The sequence below is a fragment of the Macaca mulatta genome, chromosome 12, assembly GCF_049350105.2.
Source record: "Macaca mulatta isolate MMU2019108-1 chromosome 12, T2T-MMU8v2.0, whole genome shotgun sequence".
Classification (NCBI taxonomy): domain Eukaryota; kingdom Metazoa; phylum Chordata; class Mammalia; order Primates; family Cercopithecidae; genus Macaca; species Macaca mulatta.
The window spans coordinates 9,276,922-9,295,829 of NC_133417.1; the positions used below are offsets into that span (position 1 = coordinate 9,276,922).

At 43.9% G+C, this 18,908-nt stretch overlaps 2 protein-coding genes across 29 annotated transcripts in view; both read left to right on the forward strand.

Moving 5' to 3' along the window:
* Nucleotides 1-18,908, forward strand: part of SAP130 (Sin3A associated protein 130) — an 84,068-nt gene that overhangs the window by 28,898 nt on the left and 36,262 nt on the right. For 14 of the 28 annotated variants that reach the window (XM_015109821.3, XM_028830606.2, XM_015109824.3 and 11 more), the window contains exons 11-14: nucleotides 5,353-5,494; nucleotides 8,526-8,647; nucleotides 12,354-12,656; nucleotides 15,250-15,427. In XM_015109821.3, coding sequence (XP_014965307.2) covers nucleotides 5,353-5,494; nucleotides 8,526-8,647; nucleotides 12,354-12,656; nucleotides 15,250-15,427 — 745 coding nt within the window. The remainder of the gene's footprint in view (nucleotides 1-5,352; nucleotides 5,495-8,525; nucleotides 8,648-12,353; nucleotides 12,657-15,249; nucleotides 15,428-18,908) is intronic. The other 14 variants (XM_028830605.2, XM_028830607.2, XM_077956752.1 and 11 more) reach the window with 1 other exon arrangement.
* The window catches only part of WDR33 (WD repeat domain 33), a 325,821-nt gene that overhangs the window by 28,156 nt on the left and 278,757 nt on the right, over nucleotides 1-18,908 (forward strand). The window lies entirely within an intron of this gene.

An 18,908-nucleotide genomic window follows, 5' to 3' on the forward strand; every position in this document is an offset into this window, starting at 1 on the left:
TTCCTTGAGTCTCACTCTGTTGTCCAAGCTGGAGTGCAGTGGCGCGATCTCAGCTCACTGCAACCGCCACCTCCCGGATTCAAGCAATTCTCCTGCCTCAGCCTCCCAAGTAGCTGGGACTACAGGCATGTGCCACCATATCTGGCTAATTTTTTTGTATTTTTAGTAGAGACAGGGTTTCGCTATGTTGGCCAGATTGGTCTTGACCTCGTGATCCACCTGCCTCGGCCTCCCAGAGTACTGGGATTACAGGCATGAGCCACTGTGCCTGTCCCAGTTGTTGATTTTCAAAGCAACACTGAATATGACTTGTAACATTATGTATCATGCAGACTTGGCATTGATGGTAGGGGAAAAAGAGTATAACAGTTCTTGAGTACTCAAACTTTAGTTTTGACTTGCTTTCTTATCAAACTGTACCTTTTATAAAAATAAGCAATACTGACATAGACAAAAACAACAGGAAAAGCAAAGATCTGGAATGAGGAAAACTTGTAGACTTTGACAGATTGTTCAGGGAAAGTTGTCAGTGACACAACAGTGGGAAGAACACCAAAGCTCAGGTGTGTTCCCCAGGTTTTCATCTGAGTGCTGCCCTGCCACATCACGCCCATCCTAGAATTTCTTCTAGGCTTTCTTTATTCTTTTTCTAAGTATATGTATACTTTGAATTGTTAAAAAAATCCCTGGAAAGTTTCTAGCAGTCCAACTTCAGTCATCAAGATCAGGGGTTTGCACACTTTCTATAAACATTTTAGGCTTTGCAGGCCACATAGGTGTGTGTCGCCAGTGCTCAACTCTGTGTCGTGAAAGTAGCCGTGGACAGTATGTAAACAGACCGTGCGCCGAGGAGACTCTGCTTATGGATGTAGAAATTTGATTTCTTTCTTTTTTGTGTGGTTTTTTTTTTGAGACGGAGTCTCGCTCTGTCGCCCAGGCTGGAGTGCGGTGGCTGGATCTCGGCTCACTGCAAGCTCCGCCTCCCGGGTTGACGCCATTCTCCTGCCTCAGCCTCCCGAATAGCTGGGACTACAGGCGCCTGCCACCGCACCTGGCTAATTTTTTGTATTTTTAGTAGAGACGGGGTTTCACCGTGTTAGCCAGGATGGTCTTGATCTCCTGACCTTGTGATCCGCCTGCCTCGGCCTCCCAAAGTGCTGGGATTACAGGCTTAAACCACCGCGCCCAGCCTTTTTTTTTTTTTTTTTTTTTTTAAGAGATAAGGTCTTACTGTCATCCAGGCTTGAGTACAGTGGCATAGTCATAGCTCACTGTAGCTGGGGCTCAAGCTAACCCCCAACGGCAGCTCCCCATTAGCTGGGACTACAGGTACCTGCCACCATACTCGGCTAATTATTTTGTTTGTTTTTTTGAGATGGAGTCTCATTCTGTCGCCCAGGTTGGAGTGCAGTGGCATGATCTCCACTTACGGCAACCGCCGCCTCCCGGGTTCAAGCAATTCTCCTGTCTCAGCCTCCTGAGTAGCTGGGATTACAGGCGTGTGCCACCACGCCTGGCTAATTTTTGTATTTTCAGTAGAGACGGGGCTTCACCATATTGGTCAGGCTGGTCTTGAACTCCTGACCTCATGATCTGCCTGTCTCGGCCTCCCAAAATTCTGGGATGACAGGTGTGAGCCACCATGCCTGGCCTCTGGCTAATTTTTAAAAATTTTTTGTAGACTGGGAGCAGTGGCTCACACCTGTCATCCCAGCACTTTGGGAGGCTGAGGCAGGGGGATCACTTGAGGTCAGGAGTTCGAGACCAGTCTGACCAACATGGTGAAACCCCATCTCTACTAAAAAAAAATACAAAAAAAAAATTGGCTGGGTGTGGTGGCACATGCCTCTGTATTCCCAGCTACTCGGGAGGCTGAGGCAGGAGAATTGCTTGAACCTGGGAGGTGGAGGTCGCAGTGAGCTGAAATTGTGCCACTGCGCTCCAATCTGGGTGACAGAGCAAGACTCCGTCTCAAAAAAAAAATTTTTTTTTTTTTTTTTTTTTTTTTTTTTTTTTGTGGAAACAAGGTCTTGTTGTGTTACCCAAGCTGCTCTCAAACTGCTGGCGTCAGGGAGTCCTTCCACCCTCAGCCTCTCAGAGTGCTGAGATTATAGGTGTGAGACACTGATCCTGGCCTGAGTTTCATATCGTTTTCATGAGTCACAAAATATTCTTTTGATCCTTTTGCCCTCATCCATTTAAAAGTGTTAACTCATTCTTAGCTCATGAGACAGCAGGCTGGATTGGCCTGTAAACCATAGGTTGCCAACACCTATGCAGGGGACTGATATCTTACTGCCATAGCATCCGAAGCAGGGACTGTGGCCTCCGAGGCAGAACACAGCTTTCATTAGCCTGCCAGCTACAGGCTTTATTAATAGTTTCTAGTTTTGTCTCTGCCTTGCTTTTATAGTGAAGAGCATATCATCTTATTGTTCTCTTAAGATACATACAGGACAGCTGCCATAGCATCCACTTAGAGCTAAGACTGCTTTTTGTGAAGAGGACACCCTGACATACTGGTGACTGGACATAAAAGTGTGGGTTCCGGCCTCTCTGAGCAAACTTTGAAGCCCATTTTCTGGAATAATGGTAGTACCCAGGAAGTCCCTACTCCTGTTGTAGGGTGACCGGCCTATACCAGCCCTTAAATGGGTGCTCAGCCCCACAGAAGTCCCTTAGCACAGAGGGTGCTGCTACTGGGTCTTTTCTGCATCGCTCCTCACTATGACTTGCCATTGGAGAGACCAAATTTTTTCCATAACCTTCTGAATTTAGTTCCTATTTGTCAAAAGAAGTTTGTTTTGTTTGTATCTGTTTAGCATTAACACACTTGTTGAAAAAGGTAGTAAATTGTCCATATTGCCATTTCAGCCCATTTCCTTCCTCTGCCTGCGTCGTCAGCTCTGCTGAGTGCTATCATGGCAAGCCAAGCCCTGAGACACTTAATATTTATCAAGTCAGGAGCCTCACTCGGGTATTTGAATCTATGATCGAAAGACTGATAAGGAGGGGCCGTTGTGGCCCAGAGGGACTGTCTAGTTTCCTCCTGACCCTCCACCTTGAAGAATTTTTTAGAGATTGGTTCTTGTGAATGTCCCTCTGTCTTCCTAAGAGATCCCACTGTGGAAGCAGACTCACTAAAAAGTACCAGGAGACATAGATACACGTGTTCCTACGTTCCATGGGGTTTACGGTCATTTTGTTTTTCTCTTTTATGCTAACCCCAATATTTCTGTATTATAATAGGATCTCTCCAGGAAAGGTAGCTCAGTTGAGAAGGGAAACCTGATAAAACCCTAGACCATTGATTTTGCAGTCGAGAAGTAGAACATACATATTAAAATCACCTAAGTGACTTTTTCCAAGTGAGCTTGCCCTCTCCAGGTGATATTAAATACAAATTCAGCTATTCTTACTAGGAATATGTTGGCTCAGAAAAAAAGCCTGCTAAATCACAAGTATAAGGTTTTTGCCTCTATTCCAATAGAATACCATTCTTATTTTCTCCATGTTCTGGTCAACATATGATCATGTTCTCAGAATTATAGAAAGTGAAATCTGGTGATCACATTATTCAGAAAATAGGGATAAGTTTTGGAGATAACGTTATGACAGACTTACTGTTTTCTGTACTATATAGTTCCTTGGTTTTTATGTAATTATTGAGAATGTGTGGCTTTTTTTTTTTTTTTTTTTTTGAGATGGAGTATCACTCTGTCGTGCAGGCTGGAGTGCAGTGGCATGATCTCAGCTCACTGCAACCTCCCAGGTTCAAGTGATTCTCCTGCCTCAGCCTTCTGAGTATCTGGGATCACAGGCACGCACCACCACGCCTGGCTGATTTTTGTCTTTTTAGTAGAAACAGGGTTTCACCATGTTGGCCAGGCTGGTCTCAAACTCCTGACCTCAGTTGATCTGCCCGCCTTGGCCTCCCAAAGTGTTGGGATTACAGGCTTGAGCCACTGCACCCAGCCTGTATGGCTTTTTAAATTAGAAAACAAGTAAAGATGTAAATGAATGGCTGAGTGGTGAGGTGTGTCTGGTTACCAACCACTGGTTAGCTACTCTGTCACATGGCAGCTTCATTCCTACTGGAAGCATCATTTTCTCCTACCTTTCATGGGGCTCAGTGATAAAACAAGGCTTAGTTGCCCCCTCCTCACCATCCCCACTGCTTACCTCCCTGATGGATAACCCTGTCATGCCAGCTTCTCTTTGCGTTGGCCAATAGATGCAATCTTGAGTGGTCAGATGGGCATTCCTGCTATCACCCTGCAAAAACTTCTCCATCTGCCTCCCGTGGGAGCTGGCTGGCATCGCAGTGGGTCTTTGTAGCTTGGCGTTGTTGTTAAATGCTCTGCATTTAGGGTAATGCGTTGGCATCCTCCTAGTCTAGTCTCTTTGTTAATGTGCCTGTCCCTGGTGTAACTTGGGTTTTCACACAGATAGAAGCTGTCCCTCTGTGTCTCTGAGATGGATCACGGCTTTTCTTTCTGAACGCCCAGGCATACTGTTAATAGATAGGGCTATAAAGAATAGTGCCAAGTATGTTCTAGTTCAGCTGCACCTTCCAAACAAAATTGGATGCAAGTTTTAAAGGAGTACACATTTGGAGCCTCAGATTGAATTTGAAAACTCTGTGGTCATTGATTTTGATTTTGCTCTAAAGTTTTATATAAAATTGTAGGACATTCAAAGGACCTTAGAAATTATTAAGTGATCCAAAGAAGGGATCCTTATAGGTAAAGAAATAGACTTGGGAATTAAAGTGGTCTTCTCATTGCTAATTAGCTACATTTTATAATTATCTATGGACCCAGAGTGGAATCTAAGGGTGGTTGTTTTTTTTTCCATTTTTTAATCCAAAATTGTGTGTGTTCATTTATTTATTTATTTTGAGACGGGGTCTCAGTCTGTGAGTGAGGCTGGAGTATAGTGGTGCAGTCATGGCTCACTGTAGCCTTGAACTCCTGAACTCAAGTTATCCTCCAGCCTCAGCCTCCCACAGTGCTGAGATGACAGATGTGAGCCACCGTGCCTGGCCTGTTTACTTTTTAAGCAGTTTAATCCTTTCAAAAACAGGTCCAGGTTGAGAGAAAAGAGCCTGGTCACTTCTGTCTTTGTTTAAGTATTAATGTTGAACCCTGCTTTAATAACAGTAGGAATATATCAGTGAATGTAGAATTGAAATAATTCTGTTGAACTTTGTACTTATTTTTCATTTTTTATTTTGATTAAAAGTCCAGGCTTTAATTGTTTGCTTTCCTAAGATTGCTGCTAGCCAAGAATGTTTTGGCATGCCAAAAAAAAGTGTAGCGTGGTCATGGAATTGGCGTTTACTGTTTGCAGCCAAGGTGGTGCCCCAGCAGATCACACACACTTCTCCTCGGATTCAGCCAGACTACCCTGCTGAGAGGAGCAGCCTGATTCCCATCTCCGGACATCGGGCCTCTCCCAATCCTGTGGCCATGGAAACCCGAAGCGACAACAGGTAGGAGGCCACGTGTCAGCTATTCTGCCTCACTGTGTCACTAATTGTTCTGCTTTATCAGCATAAAACAAAATGTCCCACAAATACGGCCTGTATGTATTACTCATGCTTTCAGATTTTCCCCCGAAAGTAACTCTTCGTATAATTCCTTTTTTATGTGCGATGTTTTTCAAGCCAGTCTCCTTTTGACGGATGTTTTCCTAGTATCCATTTTTTTTGGTTTTGTGTGTTTAATATTTTTTGGCTATTTTGAGAGTAAGGGTTGTAACATTATGACCGTTTATCCATAAGTACCTGCATTTGTAGCACAGAAGAGTAAAGACGTTCTGTGACGTCACCGCGGTACAGCTATCTGAACGGACGCCGAGCTCTCCCTTCTCTTTGACTCATGGGTGTTTTTGAAGAGTGGGGAGAAGCCGGTTGTTTTGGGGAATTTGATACTGTCACATTGTTTCCTCACGGTTACATTCAGGTTATACCAGGTAAGCAGTGTGTCCTTCCCATTGCATCAGAGAGCTCCTGCGGTCTGTTTTCCCCGTATTGGTCATGTTAACATTCATTACTTAGTGAAGGTGATGTTTGCCAGTTTTTTTCTACTGGAAAGGCATGTTTTTCTCCTTCGTAAACAAGTAATCTATCTGGAAATATCTGAGTGTAATTATCCTGTTCTCCAGTAAACATTCATTCAATAGTTGTAGATCTATTATTAATTCCTGGCTGAATCCATTACTAATATGATAGTTGCAAAATAGTGAGTTTTTCTAACGCGTTGTCTATATACATTAGCTGGCATTCTGATGTAAAGAGACTTTCTCTTACCCACCCCCATTTATTTTTTATGTTGAGCATTTTACTGTTTTTTAATCGGCTCAGGCTTGTAGATTTGCTTTTATTCATTAGAATCTATTGCTGTCATCTATTTTGGTGCTCAGATGATCTCATTTGGTCCTTGGGGGTTCTTTCTACTTCTCTGGATTTCGCCACGTCCCCTCTGTTCTAGCCTTTCCTTCTTTTCCATGATGAGATATTCTAGATTCCTATTGAACTTTATCTGTCTGGCTCTGAAATCTGCTGTTTCTCCAAGGAGCCCTTTGTCATTTACAAACCAAGATCTGGGCATTAGCCCTGCTTGTTGTGTGGGTTGTCATTCTTCCAGGCCCTTTGAGCAGGCAGAGGTAGGAGGTATATAGTATTTTAAGAACATTTGAGTTCATACTGATACCTCTACTTCAACCCCATCGCTTCCCCCATTCCATGTCTGTACCTGCCTCTCCCATAAAGTACCCTATACAGTGTACACAAAGTCATTTCAAAAGCAGATGATTGTTAAGTGTTCTAATTTGATCATTTGTGTCTAGGAGTGCTTACAGATTTTGATGCATTGATATGTCCATCCACCTTGTTGAATACTCCTTTTAGCTCTCAATGTTTATAGATTATCTAAATAATTCTGTAAATTAGCTCTAAATGTTTATAGATTTATAAATTTCCTATGTATATGTTTATTTTGCCCACAAATAAGGACAGTTTGAGGGGAAAGCAAGAGGGTCTTACCATTTTCATTTGTTTTTTTGTTTTGTTTTTGAGACAGGGTCTTGCTCTGTTGCCCAGGCTGGAGTGCAGTGGCACCATCATAGCCCACTGCAGCCTTGACTTCTGGGCTCAAATGATCCTCCCACCTCAGCCTCCCAAGTAGCTGGGACTACAGGCACATGCCATCATGCCTGGCTAAGTTTTTTTATTTTTTGTAGAGATGAGGCCTCACACTGTTGCCCAGGCTGTAGTGCAGCGGTGCGGTCTCGGCTCACTGCAATCCCTACCTCCTAGGTTCAAGTGATTCTCGTGCCTCAGCCTCCTGAGTAACTGGGATTATAGGCCTGCACCAGCACACCTGGCTAGTTTTTGTATTTTTAGTAGAAGACGGAGTTTCGCCATGTTGGCCAGGCTGGTCTTGAACTTTAACCTCAAGTAATCTGCCTGCCTCAGCCTCCCAGAGTGCTCAGGCTGGTCTCGAACTCCTGAGCTCAAGTGACTCACCTGCCTCAGTCTCCCAAAGTGCTGGGATAGCAGGCATGAGCCACTGTGCCTGGCCTACTTCTATTTTCTTAGGCATTTATATCATGAATAACTATTGACTGCTCTCGAATATTTTTATCTTTTATGTTTTAAATTATTGTTCTCTTTTAATTTTTAAAATTTATCTAAAACATGAATAGACATTCTGATGTTGAAGCATTTCTCTCCCTGTGATAAACTTTATTCGATTATGATGTATTTAACTTTATATGGTACTTAATTCAATTTTATGTAGGATTTTTTGTTGTTGTAGTGAGTTAGATTTGTTTATAATCTTTATTTTGTCTTATTCTCCTGTTCCAATATTAGTATCAAGGCTATATTAAGCTTAAAAAATAAACTAGGAGCCAGGTACAGTGACACATGTCTGTAGTCCCAGAATTCAGGCAGCTGAGGCAGGAGGCTTGATTGGACCTAGGAGTTCAAGGTTGTAGTGTGCCATGATTGTGCTGTTGAATAACCACTACGCTCCAGCCTGGGCAACATAGCAAGACCCTGTCTCTGAAAACATAAAAATAAGTTGGATCTCATTTCTTCTTTCCATTGTTTCTGAAGCAGTTCAGATGAAATTGGGATTATTTATGTATTTTTAGCGAAATTGGCCAGTAAAACCAATTTGAGTTGAGTGTATGTAGTTCATGAGGAGTTGAGCAGGGAAGATTCGATTACTGAGTTTTTGTGAATTGGTTTTCAGACTTTCAAAAATCACCCATAGAATATTATCTGTGTTTTTTACATTTATTAATATAGGTATTTATAGTATCCACTTTGTTTTTGTTTTTTTAATTTTGCATTCTTGGTGTGTGTCCTGTGATGTAAGAGTTTGTTTGGGACACAAAAATTTGAGCAAAGCTCATTTGGCAGTTCTGATACAAAGAGGAGCTGGGGGATAGGATCTTTTGAAAGTGAAGAAGAAAATGACTATTTTGTTTGCTATCATCTGTTCTGTCTCTAGACCGTCTGTTCCTGTTCAGTTCCAGTATTTTTTGCCAACTTACCCCCCTTCTGCATACCCACTGGCGGCACATACCTACACCCCAATCACCAGTTCCGTGTCCACTATTCGACAGTATCCAGGTACGAATCCTGCTTTTTAGATGACTTTTCACAGTTTCATTTTTGCCAGCAATAACCTAGAAATTGATTAGGGGTTATTTCTAGTATGAGATTAATTATTTCAGCTTCTGTTTTCAGATTCAGATAAAATGTGAAGCTTGAAGGTCTTAAATAATCGTCTTTGTGATCTATAAAAGGTTGTTACTCGTTAGTGATATTTGCATAGTATTATGCCACCCTGAGGATAATCATGTTAGCAATTTTTGTTTCTCCTTAAAATGACAGTAGTTACAATGAATAGAGCTGCACTTTTATAGGGTTTCCATTGTTTTATGCAAATATTGGTTGTATTTTTAAAAAATGTATAAAGGTTTGTTTATAATAACGTTTACTTTAGGTTCCATGGTACTTGTGCAGGTTTGTTATATAGATAAACTACATGTCACAGGGATTTGGTGTACCAGTTATATGTTTTTTAGTTCAGTTATGCTCTCCTCTCACCATGACGTGTAAATAGTGTTCTTTTTGCTAATCCAGGAAAAACAATCCTTAAATGTTAGAGTCTGTGTAATCTTTTCCTGTGGGACCCTCAGGTCACTCTGGGCGCCAGAAAGCCTTATTTCCAGCCAGGTGCATTGGCTCATGCCTGTAATCCCAGCACTTTGGGAGGCCAAGGCAGGCAGATCACTTGAGGTCAGGAGTTCAGGACTAGCCTGGCCAACACGGAGAAACCCCATCTCTACTAAAAATACAAAATTAGCCAGGCGTGGTGGCACATGCCTGTAATCCCAGCTACTCGGGAGGCTAAAGCAGGAAAGTCGCTTGAACTTGGGAGGCAGAGGCTACAGTGAGCCACGATTGTGCCACTGCACTCCAGTCTGGGTGACAGAGTGAGACTGTCTCCAAAAAAAGAAAGCCTTATTGCCTGGGGCCGGGCACTGTGGCTGATTGATACCTGTAATCTCAGCACTTTGGGTGGCCATGGTAGGCAGATCACTTGAGCCCAGAAGTTTGAGACCAGCCTGGTCAATATAGGGAGACCCCATCTCTACAAAAAATTAAAAAATTCGGCGGGCATGGTGGTGCATGCCTCTAGTCCCAACTACTGAGGAGGCTGAGGTGGGAGGATTGCCCGAGCCTAGGAGGTTGAAGCTGCAGTGAGCCATGATGGCGCCACTGCACTCCAGGCCAGGTAACAAAGTGAGAGCCTGTTTCAGAAAACAGAGAGAAAAAGACAAAAGAAAGTGTTATTGTTGCCTGGATTGTGGACCTTGCCCTCCTGCCACACGGTGCTGTATGGCCGCCAGCGGCATGTGTGGCCACAGAGCACTTGAAGTAGGTTAGTACATGAAAAACTCGATTGTTAATTTTGTTTAATTTTGAGAAATTTCAAGTATGTTTGGAACAACTTAGCAATGCAAAACTACTTTTTCCGTTGTAGGCTTTATGAAATCAAAATACAGATTAAGCACATCTGATAAAAATTCATGAGATGTACTCGAAGAGCAAAATATACCCTAGATTTTGAAGACATAGTATAGAAAAGAGAATGTGAAATATCTTGTTAAGAATTTTTAGGCCAGGCGCAGTGGCTCACGCCTGTAATCCTAGCACTTTGGGAGGCTGAGGAGGAAGGATCGCTTGAGACCAGGAGTTTGAGATCAAGCTAGATGAGACCTAGCCTCTACCAAAAATACAAAACTTAGCCAGGCATGGTGGTGCGTGCCTGTAGTCCCAGCTGCTTGGGAGGCTGAGGCAGGAGGATTGCTTGACCCCAAGAGGTTGAGGATGCAGTGAGCCATGTTGTTTGCGCCGCTGCACTCAAGTCTAGGCAAGAAAGCGAGACCCTTGTCTCAAAAAAAAAAAAAAAGTTTATTAATAACATATTGAAATGGTAATATTTTGAATATATTGGGTTAAATAAAATATATGATCAAAATTAATTTGGCCTGTTTATTTATTTTTTTTTTTGAGACGGAGTTTCACTCTGTTGCCCAGGCTGGAGTGCAGTGTCGTGATCTCGGCTCACTGCAGCTTCCGCCTCCAAGCTTCAAGCGACTCTCCTGCTTCACTGTCCCCAGTGGATGGTATTACAGGCATGCGCGACCACACCCAGCTAATTTTTGTATTTTTAGTAGGGATGGGGTTTCACCCTGTTGACCAGGCTGGTTTTAAACTCCTTCTCTCAAATGATCGCCCGCCTCGGCCTCCCAAAGTGGTGGGATTACCGGCGTGAGCCACCGCACCTGGCCTGTTTCAAACTTTTTTTTTTTCTTCTTTGAGACAGTCTTTCTCTGTCACTCAGGCTGGGGTGCAGTGGTGCAATAACACCTCACTGCCTCCTCAGATTCCTGAGTTCAAGGGAATCCTCCCATCTCAACCTGACATACCTCGTGCCTGTAATCCCAGCACTTTGGGAGGCCGAGGTGGGCCAAGCTGGAACCACAGGCCTGTGTTATGATGCCAAGCTAATTCTTTAATTTTTCATAGAAATGGGGTCTTGCTATGTTGCACAGGCTGGTCTCCAACTCCTGGGTTCAAACATTCCTCATATCTTAGTCTCCCAAAATGTTGGGATCAAAGGCAGAAATCACCACACCGGGCTCTTCTTACTTTTTTATTGTAGCCACTGGAAAATTTAAAGTTGCGTGAGTGACCCAATATGCCATTGAACAGTGCTGGTCTAAAATTTCAAACATTGTAAGATACTTGTTTATTTAGGGAAAAGGTAGCTTATAAGTGTAAGATATTTAAATGGCTTTGAAAACAAGTTCCTACGTCTCTGGATTGTTTTGATGACTAAGGAAAAAGTCCTCTGTGTTTATTTTCTTTCCACAGATAGTGAGAAATTCCTCCTTTTTTTGTTGCTTTCTGTGAATGCTCTTGTTTTCTTTTTTTTTTTTTTTTTTTTTTTTAATATACACAGTAGATGGGGTGTGTGCCTTGTAGGACACAGGACACTTGCTCGTTCTCTCTTTCTGGTGGATACATGCCATTTGAAATTCATAACTGCCATATTTCAAAACTGCCTGTGCTAGTGGCCCTATCAAGTAAAGCAGAGGTTCTTGACCTGGGACCCCTGGGTGTTTTTCTGACGTTTTATATTAATTATTTAACACAGTTGCCTGACTAATATTTGCAATTGAATAGCTGATTGCCTTTTTTTTTTTTTTTTTTTTTTTTTTGAGACGGAGTCTCGCTCTGCCGCCCAGGCTGGAGTGCAGTGGCCGGATCTCAGCTCACTGCAAGCTCCGCCTCCCGGGTTCACGCCATTCTCCTGCCTCAGCCTCCCGAGTAGTTGGGACTACAGGTGCCTGCCACCGCGCCCGGCTAGTTTTTTGTATTTTTTAGTAGAGACGGGGTTTCACCGTGTTAGCCAGGATGGTCTCGATCTCCTGGCCTCGTGATCCGCCCGTCTCGGCCTCCCAAAGTGCTGGGATTACAGGCTTGAGCCACCGCGCCCGGCCGCTGATTGCCTTTTTTCTGGTTTTTATCATGTTTCTAGTAATCTGTAGAAAGACAACATCATATTGGTAGGAAGTGAAAGGAAATAACAATCCCAAGTATATGAAGGTTCAAGTAACAGTGTTTATTTTTTTTTTTCAAACCGTGAATTTAGATCTTATACAATGGAAGAAATCCGTGTTTATTTTAGTGTTTTTCTCTTTATGTGGAGTGTGTGGAATGAAGCTAACCTTCTTGTAGTTACCTTTTACATCATTTTTAGTTTCAGCTCAGGCTCCAAACTCTGCCATCACAGCTCAGACTGGCGTGGGGGTAGCGTCTACCGTCCACCTAAACCCCATGCAGTTGATGACAGTGGATGCATCACATGCTCGACATATTCAAGGGATCCAGCCAGCCCCCATCAGTACCCAGGGCATCCAGCCGGCCCCCATCGGGACCCCAGGGATACAGCCCGCACCACTTGGCACACAGGGAATTCACTCAGCAACCCCAATCAACACACAAGGGCTTCAGCCTGCACCAATTGGTACTCAGCAGCCTCAGCCTGAAGGAAAGACTTCAGGTAATTTTAAATTTTTGCATAGAAGGTGGTTTGGAGAAAAGAAATACATTTGGGTTTAAATCCTTTCTCTGCCACTGGCTTTGTCGTCTTATAATTTCTCTAGGCCTTCGTTTCTTTGTATTAATAATGAGTTGCTTAGAACTTATAATTTCAGGGTCTCTGTAAACGTTAGAAATAATATACCTCACTCCTGTAATCCCAGCACTTTGGGAGGCCGAGGTGGGTGAATCATGAGGTCGGAGATCGAGACCATCCTGGCTAACGTGGTGAAACCCCGTCGCTACTAAAAATACAAAAAAATTAGCCAGGTGTGGTGGCGGGCACCTGTAGTCCCAGCTACTCGGGAGGCTGAGGCAGGAGAATGGCGTGAACCCGGGAGGCGGAGTGAGCTGAGATCGCACTGCTGCACTCCAGCCTGGGCAACAGTGAAACTCTGTCTCCAAAAAAAAAAAAAAGAAATAATAAACATCAGCAGCCCTAGTATTCATTTGCACATAATGAGAAGTGTTATCTTTTTTAAAAGCTCCTAGTTGTGGGGAAAAATTCACCTTATAAGTAGTGTTCTCATTGAAGATTTTCTTCAGAGTTGTACATAAAGCTGTAAAATCTTATGCTGATGTTAGCTAATATTATGAATGCTTAAAAAGAAATACTAGTGGAATAGCATTTTGAAAAGTGGAATAAGTCACTGTAATTAGATCTTTTTGAGACAGAAACAGAGTCTCACTCTGTCACCCAGGCTAGAGTGCAGTGGTGTGTGATCTTGGCTCAGCATAGCCTCAATCTCCTGGACTCAAGTGATCCTCCCACCTCAGCCGCCTGAGTAACTAGGACTATAGGTGCCACCACGCCCGGCTAATTTTTGTATTTTTAATAGAGACAGAGTTTTGCCATGTTGCCCAGGCTGGTCTCAAATTCCTGGGCTCAAGCAGTCTACTCACCTTGGCCTCCCAAAGTGCTGGGATTACAAGCATGAGTCATTACACCAGCCGGGTTGTTATTTTTTTTCCGGCTGAATTTAAGATTCCATGTACTTGAATTATTATTAATTAGCCATTTCTCTGATGTAGTTTAAAAAAGCAAAATGGCTGTTTCTCAGCCAAGGTGCTGATTTATTTTTTTTAATCAGCCGGGTCTCACTCACTCTGTATCCTAGCTGGAGTACAATGGTACAATCGTGGCTCACTGTAGCCTTGACCTTCTGGGCTCAAGCAGTCCTTACGCCTCAGACGCCCATGTAGCAAGAAATACAAGTGCATGCCACCACACCCGGCTAATTATTTTTGATTTTTTGTAGAAACGGGATTTTGCTCATTTCCCAGGCTGGTCTCAAACTCCAGAGTTCAAGCTATCCTTCAGCCTTGTCCTCCCAAAGTGCTTGCGGTTACAGGCATGAGCCACTGCGCCTGGCTGGAGCTATGCGTTTAATTGTTCTGTAGACAGTTCAACTATTTAAGCAAAGTCTCTCCGATTTTTTATTACTAAACTAACTGTCTGTGAGAGAGATGCAATTTACCCATAGTGACCCACCTGGTAGGATGGTGTACTGCATCTTTAAGGGCACCTGCCAGAAAATGCATGGTATTAAGTTGACTCCTATGAAATTGCCATTTTTATAGGTCAAAAACTGTCAGACACTGATATTTTCTGATTATGATCTCATGCTCACCAGTATTTCGATGCTCACTTTAAGTGTATAGTTAAAATATCTGTTAGTTGAATGTGTTTGTGAGGATAGACTGGGGAGGGCACCATTACTGAGGGCTGAGAGAGGCTGGTATTTAGAAAAACTGAGTGAGCACGTTTGTTGAAGTGTACATGGGAGCGTGCTGTCAGGCTGGTAGATGGTGTTTTCTATTTGTGGCTCTTGTATCAAGCCTTTCCCGCCTGTCAGGTTTCTTTTCTCTGAAATGGGAATTACAGTGATGGTAAGAATTCTATCAGTAAAAATGTGAAGTCACTAGTAGAGTGAGAGACTATACTAGATACCATACACTTTGTTCACCTTATCTCATTTATTAGTAACTGTGATTATAGAGCAAAGAAAAAATAATGGTATGGGTCAGGCGCAGTGGCTCATGCCTGTAATTCGGGCACTTTGGGAGGCCAAGGCGGGCGGATCACTTAAGGTCAAGAATTCGAGACTAGCCTGGCCAACATGGTGAAACCCCATCTCTACTAAAAATACAAAAATTATCCAGATGTGACAGTGTGCGCCTGTAATTCCAGCTACTCTGGTGGTTAAGGCAGGAGAATCACTCGAACCTGGAAGGCAGAGGTTGCTGTGAGCTGAGATTGCACCACTGCACTCCAGCCTGGGCAACAGAGCAAGACTCTCTCTCAAAAAAAAGGAAAAAGAAAAAATAATGGTGTGGATCACGCACCAGTAGACTTAGTAACTGCTCCCGTTTAGCTGTCTGCTCTTTGTCAGACGGACATTGTGCTCCTGTCCCTTATCAGTTGGAAACTGGACAGTTAGAACATGGATCCCTAATTCTAGTGGTCTCGTCGTTTGTATTTGTGTCTTCTGCGGCATTTTGTTTCTGTTGTTTCCCTCTCTTCAATGTTCTTTTCTGTTGCTTCTCTCCTCTAGCAGTGGTGTTGGCAGATGGAGCCACAATTGTGGCCAACCCTATTAGCAATCCATTCAGTGCTGCTCCAGCAGCAACAACCGTGGTGCAGACCCACAGCCAGAGTGCTAGCACCAACGCTCCTGCCCAGGGCTCATCGCCACGGCCAAGCATACTCCGTAAGAAACCTGCCACAGATGGGTGAGTAGACCTGGTGGTGCCAAATGACACCTCTGGTTCTGGATATAACTGGTATACAGAATAGGCAGTCTTATCTAATGCTGGTATCAAACTCATCTCTCATTTTCTGTGGCATGTTAAAATTTCCTCCAAAACAGCTTGACCACGGGATTATTCAATGGAGCCTTACCCAGCTGAGACTGTGAGATCTTAACAAATCCTGGAGTCAGTGAGGTGTTAGTGTGTAAGCATCTGTTGCATACTGCTTTAATTCTCTCTAGTTCTGGAACTTCAATCATAGAACTTTTAAAGTAGTTTATAATTAACTCTTGGGCTTGTGTAGGTAGTTACATTAACTCATACTATATACTTCATTCAGCATGAATCGTTGCTGTTGAAACAGGAGAAGTTCCCTTGTCCCCCTCTCAGGGCGTGCAATGGGGGAGTGACTTGCTTCCTCATTGCCCTGCTGCTCCAGCCTCTAGGGGAGCGTGCAGACGGGCAGACTGTGGGGCTCCAACCCTGCAGCGGTGTCTAGAGGTGAATGTTTACAGCCGAAACCCTGTGGGCATGTGTTACAGAGTGCTCTTTTCCTCTAGCCGTCCGTGGATGACTTGCATTAACCAGCCCAATTAGACCCCTGCCTTATGGCGAGGTCAGAGGGCTTTCTGTTTCCCAGGGTTCTTGCCTTGGTGTACTGGAAGAATGGGGTCACGCGTGGGCGTGGAGAAGGAGTGTAGGGTTTTACTGAGTAGAAGTAGCTCTCAGCAGATGGGGGAGCCAGAAGGGACATGGAACGGCCCCGGCTCTCTGACTGCCCTGGCCAAACTGCGTCGTTCTGCTGGTCGGTGGCCTGCTGGCATGCCAGCGTCTGTCACGTGCTCTCCCACCGGCATGCTCTCCTCGCCGTCCTGTTGCCGTCCAGCTGCTTGTGTCTTCCTTCGCCAGGGTGTTCCTCTTGATGTCCAGCCACTTGTGTGCCTGCCTGCTAGGGTCTCGGAGGTTTTTATAGGCACAGGATCAGGGTGTTGCAGGCCATGGTGGTCTGGGGGAAATGCAGCATTTGGGCAGGAAAACAAAAATGCCTGTCATCACCTAGATCCGTGGGCACAGCCGGGGGTAGAGTCCTCGCCAGGGACCTGCCCTTTCCAGCACTTCCCTGCTCCCCTTCTAAATCACTGTGGGCAGACAATTTCTGAAGTGTAGTAAGGGTCATATTTAGTAGCAGATAGTGTTTTGTGTTGCCATGTAAGCTTCTCAGTTGGTGGATCATAGGCAGGAAGGTATGTGCTGTGCTGTTCAACTTAAACATTTTGGAGGTGGGAGATGAGCAGATATGTTTCAGAGAGCAGAGTTTCTGTGGCTCACCTGAGCTAATAGCATCAACATCAACAGATTAAAGCAAGTGCAAACTTAAATTGCTGGGACTAGGGTCCCTGCAGGGTTTTTATTTCCACAGAGCTGTGCATAGACCAGAGTCCCTATCTTTGCTGCTTGTGAATACTTTGTACTTTTTTAAAGGATAAGTCAGTCCGTGACAAAGTTACCTTATTAAGTAGAAGCACAAGGCAAAGCTTGTGGTTAAGATGACAGATTGATTACACAGGTCTGAAATCTCTCCCTCTCATAACCCTATATAACTTTTTTCCAAAAAAGTTGTAAACACACAAGGAAGGGGAGAACAGGAGAGGACACAGTAGCAACTGAAGCTGGGAAGCAGACCGTCAGGTGATGGCATCCTGGCTCTGAGAAAGCTAAATGTGAAGCTTGCATAGGGGAAAGTTGAGAACCATTCTCTTTTAAAATTGGAAAATCTTCAAAAGGACCAACAACAGGAAGATCCTGGGGGCGAAGGAAGGGGCTCTCTCTTTTAAGGAGGATAAGTTAAAACCTTTGAGTTTGAAAAGTGTTAAAGTTAGAGCCCAGAATCCCATTTTCTACGTATGCCATGTGGTGTACTGCCCCTTCCCAGCTTCAGCAGGAGCCTGAAAGTTCAAACTCTGCAGATGGTCCGCTGGGATCACCCAGCGCTATGGAGGTCATGGGTATTTTACCAGAAAGAAATTGTGACTCACCATGAGTGTATGGAATGCTGAACACTTCCCAGTCCACTCCCTGCTTTCAGCTGATAGAACTGTGGCAGGTGAACTTGATTCTTGATAGAAAATGAGAAGAGGACTCTACTTTCCTTCTGGGGAGTCGTTCCGGCCCAAGGGGAAGCTCTAAAGATACTGACACGAGGGCTTCCCTAAGGACAGGGTTAGATGACCCTGCAGTGAACCTCATAGTAGATATGCCCTTCCAAAGCTCAGAGCCCCCAGCCAGCATTTCAGTCCCTCTTCCCCACTCCCCTACTCTTAATCATGAACATACAACCAAAGATAGACACGTATTTGAGGGGACCTCTAATGGTGGACGACAGAAACGACAATAAATACATGCCCAAAGCACCTTGGAAGATGTAGAGGCTTGGCAGGGAGAATAAAACACAAAACAAATGAACAAGGATAAGCAAACACTATCCGTGATGCCTTCAGAAAGACAAAACAAAAGGTTACATCCATGAAACAGTAACACAGTGCTATGCAAAAAGAACATTCAGAGGAGAAAAGAACCAGTCCTGAAATAAGATAGCAGAAATTGAAAGATCAGTAGAAGAGTTGGAAGATAAAATTGAAGAAATGTCAAACGTAGAACAAAAAGACAAGAAAATTGGAGAAAAAGGAGAAAATTTAAAACAACAATAAAAAGAACCAGTTCAGGAAATCCAGCCTCCAGGTAATGGGTTTCAGCAAGAGAGATCAGAGAAAAGGAGCAGGGATCGTTACAACGTGAGGAGTTATAAAGTAATAGAAAATTACCAAAATGGAAAGAAATGAGTTTCCTGGTTACAGAAATGCCCTGCACAGTATTCGGTGGATGCAATAAACTCAGGCCAGTATTTTGAAATTTTGCCGCACTGGAAGACAAAAAGATGTGCCTGCATCTCCCGTACTTCCTCCCAAAGACGCTTGTACTGTGCCCCTAATTCACAGCCTGTCTTCACGCGACACTCCAGCCTTCACCCCCGTGCCCTTCTCTCTTCTTTCTCCACGCCTTCTTGCCTTAAACCTGGCTCTTCCTCAGGAACTCAGCTTGCCCTGCAGCTGTCTGAAGTGGTCCCTGCCTCTCTTCCACATCCCTGCTGTCACTCAGCCTAGAGGTAGGCTAGGTGACCTTGTCATGCCTCACTGCCATTTTCAGACCACGTCTCCTCAAAAGCACTTGATCTGCATTTAGATTTCATAAAACCTACAATTGAAAAAGTAGTTTCACATAACCAAGTTACTCCAGACAATAAAAAGTTTCTCAATAACTGGATCAAGTATCCATTATAAAATTCAAATTAATTAAAGTGAAATGACATTAAAAATTTTGTTCCGGAGTTGCCCTTGGCACATTTCAGGCGCTCAGTAGTACCATACAGCTTTCTTGTTGGGCAGGGCAGAGCTACAGGCTGAGA